General features: G+C 39.5%; 4 protein-coding genes and 1 long non-coding RNA gene across 7 annotated transcripts in view; 4 read left to right on the top strand and 1 right to left on the bottom strand.

Annotated features, from left to right (window-relative positions):
- Positions 1–6,872, top strand: part of LOC143913589 (uncharacterized) — a 459,558-nt gene extending 452,686 nt beyond the window's left edge. The window contains exon 2 of the long non-coding RNA XR_013260741.1: positions 6,683–6,872. This is a non-coding gene — a long non-coding RNA (uncharacterized LOC143913589). The remainder of the gene's footprint in view (positions 1–6,682) is intronic.
- The window catches only part of LOC143913579 (uncharacterized), a 346,453-nt gene that overhangs the window by 107,704 nt on the left and 223,005 nt on the right, over positions 1–15,744 (top strand). The window lies entirely within an intron of this gene.
- The window catches only part of LOC143913567 (uncharacterized), a 781,442-nt gene that overhangs the window by 572,344 nt on the left and 193,354 nt on the right, over positions 1–15,744 (top strand). The gene's annotated exons all lie outside the window — the stretch shown is intronic.
- On the top strand, positions 7,508–14,728 carry LOC143913491 (uncharacterized). 2 transcript variants are annotated; one of them, XM_077433327.1, is made up of 4 exons: positions 7,508–8,734; positions 8,808–9,041; positions 9,147–13,436; positions 14,542–14,728. In XM_077433327.1, exons 1-3 carry the CDS (start codon positions 8,618–8,620, stop codon positions 10,689–10,691), a joined length of 1,896 nt encoding a protein of 631 aa, XP_077289453.1. In that variant the 5' UTR covers positions 7,508–8,617; the 3' UTR covers positions 10,692–13,436; positions 14,542–14,728. The 2 variants fall into 2 exon arrangements, with proteins under 2 accessions (XP_077289453.1, XP_077289454.1); XM_077433328.1 differs by lacking the exon at positions 14,542–14,728 and having other exon boundaries at positions 8,343–8,734; positions 9,147–10,849; positions 11,625–12,291.
- Positions 12,337–15,522, bottom strand: LOC143913574 (uncharacterized). Its single transcript, XM_077433453.1, has 2 exons — positions 14,542–15,522; positions 12,337–13,436 (listed from the first exon to the last, which is right to left on the bottom strand). The coding sequence occupies exon 1, from the start codon at positions 15,124–15,126 to the stop codon at positions 14,701–14,703; it is 426 nt and encodes a 141-aa protein (XP_077289579.1). The 5' UTR covers positions 15,127–15,522; the 3' UTR covers positions 12,337–13,436; positions 14,542–14,700.

The following is a 15,744-nucleotide window of genomic DNA, read 5'->3' as shown; positions in this document are numbered from 1 at the left end:
GCATGGCTCGTTGGTTGGGCCTATGCCTAGCACCGAGAGGCACCAGGTCCGATCCCGTGAGTCGACCTCGATTGTAAAGAATGTATTCTGAATATATCTGTAATTCTGCTGATCACATCTGTATATTTGTGACTCCAGATCGATCGTTTCATATCAGTTTTCCAAGTTGTCTGATTTCATTGCTAAACCGTTCCTTGATTAAATTGGCTAAAACCCTTCTTACCTACTATGTCACCACTGTTTGAGTATGATTAATGTACAATAAAATTTATGTACAAGTTAAAATTCGTAGATGTTTTATTAATTTCGAGTTTTTAGTGTTTCGTAATGTCACATAAAAAAAACATTTACGCAGTTTTGAATGTGCCGATTTTTCTGTACGCCGGGAGATACGCGCACGCGATTTCCGTAGCGTCATTTATTCTGGTAGCAGGCGGTCCAAAAAAACGGTTTTCGGCTTTTTATTTGATTCAGAAAATTATCATTTTTTTATATCAAGTTTTAAATTTTTATATCGAAAAAAAAATTGTAAATATATTATATTATAAAAAAAAATAATTGCATTTAAATTAAATTGTGTTATTAACATTATGAACTTTCATAAGATCATTATTATATATATTATTATTACAAATAATAAAAATTGTATTATATATCACAGCCTTAAAATGGGAGATACTGAATGCGCATAAATAATTAAATGATTTAAATATATTAAATACACATTAAAGAAACAGTGTCTTAATAAAGTCGTGAATAAGAACACTTATTCATTCTAAAGCAGTGTTCTTATTCACGATTTATTCTATATACATATATGTATGTATATATTAGAATAAGATTCTTATTCACGACAATCTGAAACGAATTAATTAGAAACGGCATATCTCAAACATCTTAAAACCATAATAAAAAGTAGGTATCGTCAATGGTGGATCGTGGCAGCAAGAGAGGCGAATATCTGTGGCTTCAAAATTTAAAAGGCAATTCCTTCGAAGAAAAATGAATTATATTTTGGAAATTCCCATGCATTTTGCCATAAAACATTCAAGTTTAGGACTATTTTTTTGTTATTGTCAAATACGAAGTTTTACGATAATTGTTCTAGTTATAAATTTGCCGATTCGGTGATTATTGCCCATAAGTCACTAAAATCTCTATAACGGAACATCTGGCAGCCGAAAAGTCCATCATACTAACGATAACTGTGATACTAACGAGAGCTCGAGTGCCAAATATTCTGTATTCGCGATTTTCATGGCAAAAATCGTATTTTGGACGGTCGCAATGTGCTTAATAATCCAATTAGCAAATTTGCCTTCTGTCAATAGTGAAAGCGGAAGCGCCCGCGTGGATTAATAACTTACGATATCGCTTTCTATACTTTTATACTCGATCGCGCAAAAACTGCAAATTATGGAAAGCTCAATTTTCCGAAATTCTAAAAAGCCTTGTGTATGTTATTGAAACTACTTCCAATAATATTTTATTGTTTTATGACCGGGTCTTCGTCCATTACTAAATATCAAAGACACCGCTAAGTGCTGTACCTATTTTTTGTTGTTGAAAGAAATATACGCCTCTTCCCTAAGAAAGTTTGGATATACACATTTTTTTTTATCTTTTATAGAAATTTGAAATTCGTAATTGTTAGTTTTGAAAAAAAAACATTAATTAAAGAAAACCGGTTAATTGAGCCAAAAGCAGTGGCGTAACTACTATGTAGCGGGCGTAAGCAATGCTTACGGGCCCACAGAGAAAGGGGGCCATAAATCGACAAAATAACTGTTCAATTTAAGGCACGTTTTGCGGAAATGCAGGTAGTGAAAAACTATTTTGGTTTTCTAGAACCTAGGAAAATTATTAATATGCCGGAAAAGGATATTTCAGACCATTGTTTCAATCTCAGAAAAAATATCCAGAAGTTTTCTCAGAACAATTCGAATCCCAATTTACACATGTAATTTTATTAATAAAGAAAGATTGAACGATAGCTTCAGCAGCTGTAATGTGTGTATATATATATGGGTGACCAGTGGCTGTGTGTGTGTTCAGCTCGCTCTGGAGCACGTGCTGGAACAGGGACGCTGGAACGTGGGGAATTAGACACGTCAGCTCGGGTTATCTTCGTTTATTAACGAATAGATGGCGAGCCGGGGAGTTCCTTTATGGCGGGGGCTGTGGATGAGTACTGGCTGGCTGGCTGCAGCTGGTCACTGATCACTGGTCACTGGTCACTGGTCACTGGTCACTGGTCACTGGTCAGGCAAGGTAGACCAGCCACCAGCCACCAGCCACCAGCCACCAGCCACGCCAGTACCGTCTCGGCCAGCGGATGGCGGGCGTCTCACTTTGACAGATGAGCGCGCCTCGTAAAATGAGTGCGCACCCGTAAGAGCTCAAAACACGGCCATGTGGGTTTTTTGGCTCGGACAAAGACCTTTCTGAAACAATAATCATAAAGCAATTTTCAGAATTACTTATTACCAAGTACAGTTGTTTGGAGAGTGATTTTTCAGAAGTACATACATACATATATGTATACCACATTCATGCTATTTTTTACTCTTCCGGTACCTGTGGCCAGTGGCGGACTGGGACTGAAATTAGTGCATGCCAGGAGTCAAAGGGGGCCCACCCAGGGTTAAAAAAATTTGTCCCCCCCCCCCATATAACAATTTTCTTCTTTCCATCACGCTAAAAATCAAGGGTAAAAAATTTTTTTTCAAAAATGGGAATAAACAAATTTAAGTACAAGAAAAATGGCAAGAGCAAAATAGATCCATAAATTACATTGTATATTTCGTTTTAACCCTTGTCCTAGGTAAATATAATGCATCATAAAAGAATGCGGCATAAAAGCGGCTTTTACTTTCGGTAGAAAACAATCAGGGCGTCATTTAAGCTGATTTTTGATAAAATAATTATAAAAAAATATTATGTAAAAAGTGAAAAAAGCGCCGCGGGCGAAATTTTTTTCCAAAAATCTTCACATGGTCAACAAAAATCGACCATCAAACTGAGTCACTAAAAATCTATCAATTAACCTAATATCTACCGACTGTCTTTTCACTTTATCTACATATGTATGTACATACATGTACGTAATAACAATAGATAAAGTTTTGTGATCATACAAAAATTCTAAATCAGAATCGATCACTGATCACGTTTACATAATATAGAAAAATGTGTGCGGCTCTGTGTGTCTGAGTGTGTGTCTTTTTATTATTTTTATTATTTTATATATATATATATATATATATATATATATATATATATATATATATATATATATATATATATATATATATATAAAATTTTTATCTCAACCAGAAGTAGTACTTTTACCCTATAAGATTGAGGTATTTTTATTTTTTCGATCGTATTGAACTGACATCTCGACGTATTGAACTCACATTTCATATCTATAATTATAAACCTAATGCCAAGTTATATATAAAATTTCGAGAATACCCGTTAACCGAAAGTGGCAGTTTACTCCTGTTGGCAGTTTACCGGATTTTTCTTCCACTATTTTAATCGACCCTTTAAATATGTCTGCTCTTCAAAATATAATAACAAAAAAAAGTGGGATTTTTTCCTCTTAAAAAAGTAAAAAAAAATTTTTACCACACCCCTGAACGTATCAAGCTGAAAAATTATATTTTTTTTCTTTATGTACTACATTTGATAAGGTTTTTGTCAGAAAGCAATTTTATTAAATAACTAAAACTTTTTTTGAACCGAATTCGTTACACATGAAGCTTAAATCCATCTCATTCGTTGTTTTGTGAGAGAATGGACGTCTGCAAATACATAAAATAAAAATACCAGATATAAAATCATTTGTGATTGAACCGATTCAGTAAAATATTAATTTAAAATCTTTCTTGAAAACAAAAAATATACGAACTTTCGGAAAAATAAACGTTACACATCTGTTTTTGAGACAAAATAAAGTAAAGGGAACCTTTCTTACGATTCGCTCCATAGGATGAACAATTTCTATGAATTTTACCCAAGGCATACCACTTAAAAACCAAAAAAATATACTTGCTTTGAAATAATCTTTTTTTTTTCAAAGCACATGGCAGCGATTATTTTATTCATACATAAGAAATAAACGTAGCATTCATAGATCCATAGTCAGTGGCGGACTGGCCATACAAGCGAACATGCCCGATGGCATGTGGGCCCCACTATCTGTTAGAAAATATGGGCCCTCAGTAAAATTAAATAACTTTTTAACTATTTCACGTGTGTAAAAATTTATAGGATATTGCACTTTGGGACCTAAAGTTTGGGTATTTCAACAAAACAAATTTCTTACGATATACACAAACAACTAATACCTGCTTTAACAGCCCAAGGATCGGTTAACTTTTTTTATTAGGCTCGAAATGTAAGTTTCAACATTTGCGTGGGCCCTTTTGCTGGGCCCATTTCTAACCTCAATATTATGTATATACCAATACCTATGTAACAACTACCTACTGAAATAAAAATGGGAATAAACAAATTTCCGTGAATAATATAAACTGAATTGCTTAAAACAATTTTGATAGGATGATTCATAATCAACCAGCGATTTAAATTTACTTCATACTTTCAAAATAACATTTGATTATACTTCGACGATATAGTAAGATTTAAATACACAATTTTAAACAGTTTCCGAATTTAAAATCTATTCGTAATCTAGAGACATCCATGTATATAGAAATATAGGATAGGGGCCCCCTCCCCAAAATCCTGATTTTCGCATGATCACAAAACTTTATCTATAGTTATTACGTACATATGTATGTATGTATGTACATAGATAAAGTGAAAAGACAGTCGGTAGAAATTAAGTTAATTGATAGTGTTTTAGTGACTCAGTTTGATGGTCGATTTTTGTTGACCATGTGAAGATTTTTAGAAAAAAATTTTCATAATATTTTTTTCATAATATAATTATAAAAAAAATATTTTTACATAATATTTTTTTTATAATTATTCTATCAAAAATAAGATTATTTTTTTCATATTTTATAACTCAATAAGGTGTATGCAAAGAATATTTTCCATTTTAATTCCGATATAAAAAAGATTTTTTGAAAAAAAATTCAATTTGAGCAATCTTTGCCTGCGCCCCCCAAGAAAAAGCTGAAATGACGTCCCTGATTGTTTTCTATCGAAAGTAAAAGCCGCTTTTATGCCGCATTCTTTTATGATGCATTCTATTTACCTAGGACAAGGATTAAAAAGAAATATACAATGTAATTTATGGATCTATTTTGCTTTTGCCATTTTTCTTGTACTTAAATTTGTTTATTCCCATTTTTGAAAAAATTTTTTTTACCCTTGATTTTTAGCGTGATGGAAAGAAGAAAGTTTTGTTATATGAGGGGGGGGGGGGCGACAAATTTTTTAAACCCTGGGTGGGCCCCCTTTGACTCCTGGCATGCACTAATTTCAGTCCCAGTCCGCCACTGTCCATAGTATCTAATTAATCATTAAATTCATAATATTTTCTAAATTCACACTATTCCTTAATTTAGAGAGGCGAGTGCCCCCCTATGCCCCCTCCCAAATTACGTCCCTGAAAAAAATGAATAATATTTTCAATTAATTTTAATCGAAAATCGGGATTTTGGGGAGGGGCCCCCTATCCTATATTTCTATATACATGGATGTGTCTAGATTAGGAATAGATTTTATATTCGGAAACTGTTTAAAATTGTGTATTTAAATCTTACTATATCGTCAAAGTATAATCAAATGTTATTTTTAAAGTATGAAGTAAATTTAAATCGCTGGTTGATGATGAATCGTCCTATCAAAATTGTTTTAAGCAATTCAGTTTATATTATGGGGGATGAACGAATGAGACGACTGGCATGTTAATGCACGTGTTTATTATATGACAGCTGAAGACAGAGTGGTAGTGGCTCTCCGAACCCAGCCGAGTTGGTTCCCACTCACAGGAAGGCAACCAAACTCGACCATGTCGTATAAGCGAGCCGCCACATCACTCCCCCCCCAGCATCAGCGATACCAAAATTACAAAGAAACAAATTTTACAAAAGAAAAAAAATATTGTTACACAAAGAGAAAAAAAATTATTGAGTGGGAAGAAAAAAATTGTTGACGTGGGTTATCCGCTGTGTAGGTGTACCGCCCTGAATGGTCGGTAGATTCGAGGGCGGTGACGTCGCGAGCAGGACGGTGGCTGGTCCGATGGTCGCGCCGATGCGATGCTGCGGCGGCGCCGCTCTTCCGAGGCTGATGTCGGTTGGTGGGGCGGCGGGGGTGGCTGGGGCGGCAAGGGCATCGATGTGGTTGATGATACTCCGAGCTGGACCGTGAGTCGTTGTGGCTCGTGGAGGTGTTGTAGCGCTACCGCCCGTCTCGGCGTGACGACGCTCGTGGGGACGGACGGGGCCTTGATGATGATGATGATGATGGTGATGATGGTGCTGAGGTGGTGTGTGATGAATCTTGTGGTGCTGGATGACCGTTCTATGTGTACTGGATCGCGCATGACTCCACATCCAGCTGTCAAGATCGTCGTCTCATTCACTCCCCCATTTTTTTAAGCACCTGTCATCGACGTTGTGGCTGGACTCATGTCGATAGGTAGGTAGGTAGGTAGGTAGCCGTGCTCGTTTACTGTCACCCGCGGGCCGCGGCGTGCTGTGTTGATGGCGATGGGGGCGCGGCGGGTAGCTTTCCCGCCTGGCTCGGCGAGGCAGGGATGAGCGGCATGTTGAAATTGATCGAGGCTGCGTGGCTCGATGTCGGGGGTCACCAGTATGGGGGATGAACGAATGAGACGACTGGCATGTAAATGCACGTGTTTATTATATGACAGCTGAAGACAGAGTGGTAGTGGCTCTCCGAACCCAGCCGAGTTGGTTCCCACTCGCAGGAAGGCAACCAAACTCGACCATGTCGTATAAGCGAGCCGCCACAATATTATTCACGGAAATTTGTTTATTTCCATTTTTATTTCAGTAGGTAGTTGTTACACAGGTATTGGTATATACATAATATTGAGGTTAGAAATGGGCCCAGCAAAAGGGCCCACGCAAATGTTGAAACTTACATTTCGAGCCTAATATAAAAAGTTAACCGATCCTTGGGCTGTTAAAGCAAGGATCGGTTCATTAGTTGTTTGTGTATATCGTAAGAAATTTGTTTTGTTGAAATACCCAAACTTTAGGTCCCAAAGTGCAATATCCTATACATTTTTACACACGTGAAATAGTTATTTAATTTTACTGAGGGCCCATATTTTCTAACAGATAGTGGGGCCCACATGCCATCGGGCATGTTCGCTTGTATGGCCAGTCCGCCACTGCCTGTGGCTAGTGTAGAAAGAACATTCAATGAATTAAAAATAATTAAAGATTACAAAACAAATTCGATGGGTCTAACCAGACTCAATGAAATATCTTTCGTTACAATTGAGCGCAAAGAAGCAGCCAAAATGGACCTCAAACAACTAATTCATAATTTTGCAAACAGTTGGGTTTGAAAGAAGAAATTTTAAAATAGGCGAGTTAAATTGTAGGGATATAGCACGACTTGTACCATACGAAACTTGGTCGTTGATTATCACCTATTTCCCTCATTGAACTTAATCTGTACAAATGACATCATCGCGTCCTGTTCTCGTACACGAAAGTCAGCCGTGGCCGAAATACTTCGTCCAGCTTACCCATAAAGGCGATTCGACTCCCTCCAGATACGCAATCACGAGTACGCGGGAAATAACAAGAAGCTACGCAACTACACATCAAACATAGAACACAAAGGAAGATCTCGACCCCGTTGGAATCTTCCAGAACGTGATCTCACCAGCCCGACTACACGTTGCTCAAAGAAACACCTTTATAAATCAGCGCATCGTCCCCAGATGCCAGTGAGCTTCAGGAACTCGACCTGGCTCATTCCAGCGAATCACCTACCTAATTCGCTGTACATACAAATACACCTGTATTAATCGTGTAATAAAGATCCTCTTCAAAATTCAACTGAATTTCCATAGGCCGGGAAACGGTCCAAACCTTTAAAATTAAAATTACCCGCCCTATAAAATTAAGAAAATTATATTATGTACCTACATATTAACAATAATTAAATTTATATAATACTGCGTTGTGAAACCAAAAATTTGGTATTTCGATTTAAAAATTCGAGGGGGGGGAAGGGCCCTTGATGATTTTTTGCTTACGGGTCCAAAATTCCTAGTTACGCCACTGGCCAAAAGTCGGTTTTCGGTTTTTAAATATGGTCAAAAAGCCGGTTTTTCGGTTGCGGTTTAAGCCGGCTTGGAAGCCCTATCTGGTAGTGGTTCACCTTTGTGACGTAAAACGTAAACACATGTTTGACATACTGCTCCACAAACCATATTGTCTCTTGTCCATTTCTTTCCGCATATGCTTTCGACGCTTTGCCCTCTGCCCCCCATTTTGAAAGGCCACTTGAATAAGCATACTATCTGCTAAGTGGGGCACCGTCCGATTTGTCAGGTCCAAAAATACCTCGGATCACCTGTCACCACGTTTCAAGTAGCGTCCGAGTCACTCGGGCTGGTCTGGGCTTAATCGTATCGTCTCAACCCGGTATGATGGAGTGCAGACTTTGCCTCTTCTCTACTCCAGCAGAGGCTCTCGTCCCCATCCACGACGATCTTCAACCACTGCGTTTGGAGCACCTCATTTGGACCTGTTGCCGGCTGCGGGTTAGTCCCACTAAAACCATTGCTATTTATGACTCGTTATTCTTCTGATCGTCAATACCTTTCCCATTTGTAGGTCAAGAAAGGTGACGAGCTGCCAGATATGCTATGCCTTTCGTGTCTCAACAATCTGGAATTGCTCAATAGCTTTCGAAATGCTTGTTATCGGAGTGACAAAACGTCGAAGGTGGGACTTGACAAGTATTTGAAAGTCAAGCCGGAGGAGGTTTTCCTCTCAGATTTAATATGGGAAAATGAGTTGTGCACTGATTTGCTACCCAACATTTCCAGTTCACCAGACAATAGCGAGGTAAATAAATAAATAGGATTAGACAATATAAATTTGCAAGTAAAATGATATCTAATCACACTACTAAAATAAAATTATATGTAAAACGTTTGGTTTATTTTTCAGACATGTAGAGGAAAAATTTCTTCGAATGATAAGATGGCAGAAATAATAGATACTGTTGACATTCCAGCAGAAGAATTACCATTACGAAAAGCTTTCGATAAGATGAGCACTACTTATTCTGAATTGAAACATAGAATTAATATCCGAGACACATCGTCGACACTGAAAACATCTGATATTCGAAAAAAGCTGTATGAATGTGACATTTGTTCTAAGGCATTTAATAGGAAAAATTGTCTCGGTGTGCATATGAGTGTTCACACAGGGGTAAGACCACACAAATGTGAAATATGTTTAAAATCATTCGCCCGAAAGTGTTTCCTCAATGCACATATGCTTATTCACAGTGGGGTAAAATCACACAATTGTGACGTATGTTCAAAATCATTCCTTAGAAAAGGTGAACTCAATTCACATATGAGTATTCATACTGGGGTAAAGCCACACAAATGTAACATTTGTTTAGAATTCTTTGTTAGGAAAGAAACCCTCATGATACATATGAGACGCCACTCTGGAGAAAAGCCGTTCAAATGTGATATTTGTTTAAAATCGTTCACTTCAAAATATCAAATCTGTGTTCACATGGGTATTCATACGGGAGTGAAGCCACACAAATGTGACATTTGTTCGAAATCATTCCTTAGAAAATATGAACTCGATGCACATATGAGTATTCATAGTGGGGTGATGCCACACAAATGCGAGTTTTGCTTAAAATCTTTTGCTGCAAAATCTCAGCTCCGTGTACACATGAAAATTCATAGTGGGGTAAAAGCACACACTTGTGACATTTGTTCGAAATCATTCCGTAGAAATCGTGACCTCAGTTTCCATATGAGTATTCATACTGGGGTAAAGCCACACAAATGTGACATTTGTTCAAAATCATACCATAGAAAATACGAACTCAATGCACATATGAGTATTCATAACGGGGTGAAGCCACACAAGTGTGAGTTTTGTCAAAAATCATTAGTTTCAAAAGCTCAGCTACGCGTACACATGAAAATTCATAGCGGGGTAAAAGCACACAGTTGTGACGTTTGTTCAAAATCATTCCATAGAAAAGCCGAACTCAATTCACATATGAGTATTCATACCGGGGTAAAACCACACAAATGCGAAATTTGTTTCAACTTATTTGCTAGGAAAGGTAGCCTTACGAAACATATGAAACGTCACTCGGGAGAAAAATTGTTCAAATGTGATATTTGCTTCAAATCATTCGAATCAAAATCTCACCTCTGTGAACACATGTGTACTCATACGGGGGTAAAGCCACACAAATGTGACATTTGCCCAAAATCATTTACTAGGAAACAATATCTCGATAACCACATGATTCAACACACTCAGACATATACACACAAATGTGGAATTTGTTCACGATCATATGTCAGGAAAAGTAGCCTTTTAGAACATTCGATAACCCACACTGGAGAAAATCCTTTCAAATGTGAGAGTTGTTTTAAATCATTCGCTCGAAAATGTTTACTTTCGAAGCATTTGAAGACTCACGCGGGAGATAATCCTCAGAAATGAGATGTTTGTTTTAGATCATTTACTGAGAGATATAACGGTGCTAGTCTAGTATGCGGTCTGCACCTGCACATATCTACTTTCACATTTTTACTTTAATATGCGGTCTCAGACTGAATAATACTGACCCTAACAACCTAATCTTAAATGACTAGGGCCAAGTGTTGGCTGCTAAGATATGTTTTTTTGTGTGAAAATATTGATGAAATAAAACTTTAAAAATCAAAAATTACATTTATAGCGAAAAAAATACACAATGATAAACTTTACTTGTATGTACATTAACGACGATACATATCTCTTAACCAAACCTTAAGTGAACAAGGCTTTAGTACGCGGGACAGGTGTGTTGACCGTGTCCCGGTCTAAGAAAACACCGGTTGTGTTTGTAAGAGGATCGTTTATTTTTGTTCAATTGTTACAATGGCTATTGTATGTACGAAGAGGTTGAGCTTCGGAGAAGTGAGCTGGTTGCACTCCAGAGGTTCACTCTGGTGTTGGGAGCTGGTGCGTCGCTTTATATACGTTCTGGCTTGAAGCGTGCCGTGCGCAGATGCTTTGTCTTCGTTTCCAAGACACGTGTTGACCTGTTTTCGAGGCACGTGTCTTCGGTACACGTGTGGTTTATAGCTACGGGGTCAGCGCCAGCACGTTGTTCGTTTAAGAATGCGGTCGTGTGCCACGTGTAAACGACTTTTAAGGACATGTGTTGCGGTTGCCTGATGACATCACTGTTGGGTTTCGTTCGTTTTACGATCGAGCGATGAACTCTTTCTTCTGGAATGGTCAAAGGGGACGTTGCCCTTGAGTTATGCATGTTTGTACAGGATCAATGATGAGATCACTGGTTTTGATTCGTAATAGCGCAAGTCGTGCTATATTCCTACAGGGCCAACCTTAACTTAACCTAATCTATATTGACCCTCACATAAATAGGTGTTGGCTGCTAAGATATGTTTTTGTTGCTACGATACAAATAAAATAAAAGAGTCGACTGCGATTCAAAGGTAGATCGCATGCTAAGGTGGACCGCATACTAAACTAGCACCGATATAACCTTATTTGTGATACCACTCTGGAGAAAATCTGTGCAAATGTTTATTTAAAATCATTGCAGACAAAACATTAGTAAGTGTTCACAGTGGGGTAAAACCACACAAATGCCACATTGGTCTAAACTCAGTTGCCAATAAGATTTAACTTTTAAGACAGAGGTGATATCAGACAAGATAGGGCAGCATTCAAACATGTGTACTCATGGTAGTTGCCTATATCCAAATAATGAGTCTTGTCCGGGAATACTAATTTACTCACAAAATTCACAACTAATATACCCACGAACTAGCCTCAGACAATTGATATTAATCTTCACAACGTATTAGAGGTGTATTTTGATATTTTACTGCCAATAATTATGTAAGAGCACTAAAATTTATTCTGTACTTCTAAATTGCTTTTTCCTGACATTGTATATTTGTAATTTATTCTTGGTTTACTTGGTATTTATGTAACTAATATGTTTGGTCACAGTGGCGCATTGGATCACTCTGTAATGTCACAGCGAAATAATGAATCGGAGTCGAGTAAATAAAATTTACCTGTTTTTTTTTGTTTTAATTTCAAATATTTGTCTTTTTTTATTATTTTTCACATTATATAGGATGTTATGAAGCCAAGTGCAAGACCTTCGAAGGATGATAGCTCGCAATATAAGCCTTACATCATTTAGGACATTTTGATCTACACATGCCTTAGTACAAGACCCTAAGAAGCTAAGTGCAAGACCCATGGTTTTAATGATTTTTATAAAAAAAAAACACCAAATTCTCAGTTATTTGCTAATACTGCCTAAATTAAAAGTGGTATGTGTGCAAATTTTTTTTGTTAATTGTTTTCTAATGTTTATTTAATCTAATAAAAACAAATTTAAGCATCTGTCAATAGAAAAAAAAATACAGAGCCACAGAGGCACAATAAGTTTTCGAAAATTTGTCAAGTGGGAGAATTCATTGCCAATTACAAACAATGCAGTATTTTTATTACATAAGTCACTGAATTACAAGATACTAAAAAACTCGAAATTAACGAAACATTGTGAATTTTTATGATAATGATAAAAATCTCGTAAAAATAACATTCGCTCAGTTTTTTGTACGCCTAATGAGTCGGCAGATCCGCGCACGCGATTTTCATAGCGGTGGTTATCATGATAGCTATTCACTTATGCGACGTAACCCGTTTACAATATAAAACATTTTTATTACATAAGTCGCAGAATTACGAGACACTGAAAACTCGAAGTTAATGAGACTACAAATTTTAACTTTTACATCAATTTTATTATACATTAATCGTACTCAAATAGTGGTGACGTAGTAGTTAGGAAGGATTTTAGCCAATTTAATCGAGGAACCGTTTCAACAATGTAATAAAAAAAAATGGCAAATTCTGATAAAAAAACAATCTACCTGGAGTCACAAATATCCAAGTCGGACCAGCAGCATTACAGATAGACTCCGAATAAATTGGATTTTTTTTTATAATAAATTTCCATAAAAGGTTAGACTTTTTCTAATGCCTGCTTATTGCCCTTTATTTTTAGGTATCGCTCATGCAGATGTAGGCACAGGGATGCAGTTTAAAGGTGTGTTAATATAGCATAAAAATATATGAATGATCACAATGGTAAACGGATTATGGAGGATGAACGAATGAGACGACTGGCATGTTAATGCACGTGTTTATTATGTGGCGGCTCGCTTATACGACATGGTCGAGTTTGGTTGCCTTCCTGCGAGTGGGGACCAACCCGGCTGGGTTCGGAGAGCTGCTACCCACTCCGTCTTCAGCTGTCATATAATAAACACGTGCATTAACATGCCAGTCGTCTCATTCGTTCATCCCCTATACTGGTGACCCCCGACATCGAGCCACGCAGCCTCGATCAATTTCAACATGCCGCTCATCCCTGCCTCGCCGAGCCAGGCGGGGAAGCTACCCGCCGCGCCCCCATCGCCATCAACACGCGTCGCGGCCCGCGGGTGACAATAAACGAGCAGACACGGCTACCTACCTATCTACCTATCGACTGGAGTCCAGCCACAACGTCGACGACAGGTGCTTTTAAAAAATGGGGGAGCGAATGAGACGACGATCTTGACAGCTGGATGTGGAGTCATGCGCGATCCACTACACATAGAACGGTCATCCAGCACCACAAGACATACACCACCTCAGCACCATCATCATCATCATCATCATCAAGGCCCCGTCCGTCCCCACGAGCGTCGTCACGCCGAGACGGGCGGTAGCGCTACAACACCTCCACGAGCCACAACGACTCACAGTCCAGCTCGGAGTATCATCAACCACATCGATGCCCCTGCCACCCCTGCCGCCCCCGCCGCCCCACCAACCGACATCAGCCTCGGAAGAGCGGCGCCGCCGCAGCATCGCATTGATCGGCGCGACCATCGGACCACCCACCGTCCTGCTCGCGACGTCACCGCCCTCGAATCTACCGACCATTCAGGGCGGTACACCTATGTACACAGCGGATGACCCACGTCAACAATTTTTTTTCTCCCCACGTAATAATTTTTTCTCTTTGTGTAACAATAATTTTTTTCTTTTGTAAAATTTGTTTCTTTGTAATTTTGGTATCGCTGATGCTGGGGGGGGAGTGATGTGGCGGCTCGCTTATACGACATGGTCGAGTTTGGTTGCCTTCCTGCGAGTGGGGACCAACCCGGCTGGGTTCGGAGAGCTGCTACCCACTCCGTCTTCAGCTGTCATATAATAAACACGTGCATTAACATGCCAGTCGTCTCATTCGTTCATCCCCTATAATTATATGACAGCTGAAGACAGAGTCAGTAGCAGCTCTCCGAACCCAGCCGGGTTGGTCCCCACTCGCAGGAAGGCAACCAAACTCGACCATGTCGTATAAGCGAGCCGCCACATCACTCCCCCCCCCAGCATCAGCGATACCAAAATTACAAAGAAACAAATTTTACAAAAGAAAAAAATTATTGTTACACAAAGAGAAAAAATTATTACGTGGGGAGAAAAAAAATTGTTGACGTGGGTCATCCGCTGTGTACATAGGTGTACCGCCCTGAATGGTCGGTAGATTCGAGGGCGGTGGCTGGTCCGATGGTCGCGCGATGCGATGCTGCGGCGGCGCCGCTCTTCCGAGGCTGATGTCGGTTGGTGGGGCGGCGGGGGCGGCAGGGGCATCGATGTGGTTGATGATACTCCGAGCTGGACTGTGAGTCGTTGTGGCTCGTGGAGGTGTTGTAGCGCTACCGCCCGTCTCGGCGTGACGACGCTCGTGGGGACGGACGGGGCCTTGATGATGATGATGATGATGATGGTGCTGAGGTGGTGTATGTCTTGTGGTGCTGGATGACCGTTCTATGTGTAGTGGATCGCGCATGACTCCACATCCAGCTGTCAAGATCGTCGTCTCATTCGCTCCCCCATTTTTTTAAGCACCTGTCATCGACGTTGTGGCTGGACGTCGGTAGGTAGGTAGGTAGGTAGGTAGGTAGCCGTGTCTGCTCGTTTATTGTCACCCGCGGGCCGCGACGCGCTCTGTTGATGGCGATGGGGGCGCAACGGGTAGCTCTTCCGCCTGGCTCGGCGAGGCAGGGATGAGCGGCATGTTGAAATTGATCGAGGCTGCGTGGCTCGATGTCGGGGGTCACCAGTATGGAGGATGAACGAATGAGACGACTGGCATGTTAATGCACGTGTTTATTATATGACAGCTGAAGACAGAGTCAGTAGCAGCTCTCCGAACCCAGCCGGGTTGGTCCCCACTCGCAGGAAGGCAACCAAACTCGACCATGTCGTATAAGCGAGCCGCCACAGGATTATTGCGCAAATTACGATCGCGCGCACGACAATCGTTGCCACAAAAATCGCGAATACGGAATATCTGGCACTCCCGTTAGTACAAAATATCGCGTAGATAACTTTCGATCGATGGAGTTTTTGAGTGCCAGATGTTCCGTGATCGAGATTTTAGTCACGTGCGCAAGATTGCTTTTTG

Source organism: Arctopsyche grandis, chromosome 6 (assembly GCF_051622035.1).
Source record: "Arctopsyche grandis isolate Sample6627 chromosome 6, ASM5162203v2, whole genome shotgun sequence".
NCBI lineage: Eukaryota > Metazoa > Arthropoda > Insecta > Trichoptera > Hydropsychidae > Arctopsyche > Arctopsyche grandis.
This window is presented reverse-complemented; position numbering and strand designations above follow the sequence as displayed.

Excerpts from the sequence above, each read along its gene's own strand:
- LOC143913574 (XM_077433453.1), bottom strand. The coding sequence starts at position 15,126 with ATGCGCGATCCACTACACATAGAACGGTCATCCAGCACCACAAGACAT.
- LOC143913491 (XM_077433327.1), top strand. The coding sequence starts at position 8,618 with ATGATGGAGTGCAGACTTTGCCTCTTCTCTACTCCAGCAGAGGCTCTC. Across the intron at positions 8,735-8,807 it reads GGACCTGTTGCCGGCTGCGG|GTCAAGAAAGGTGACGAGCT; the intron begins GTTAGTCCCACT and ends TCCCATTTGTAG. Across the intron at positions 9,042-9,146 it reads GTTCACCAGACAATAGCGAG|ACATGTAGAGGAAAAATTTC; the intron begins GTAAATAAATAA and ends TTTATTTTTCAG.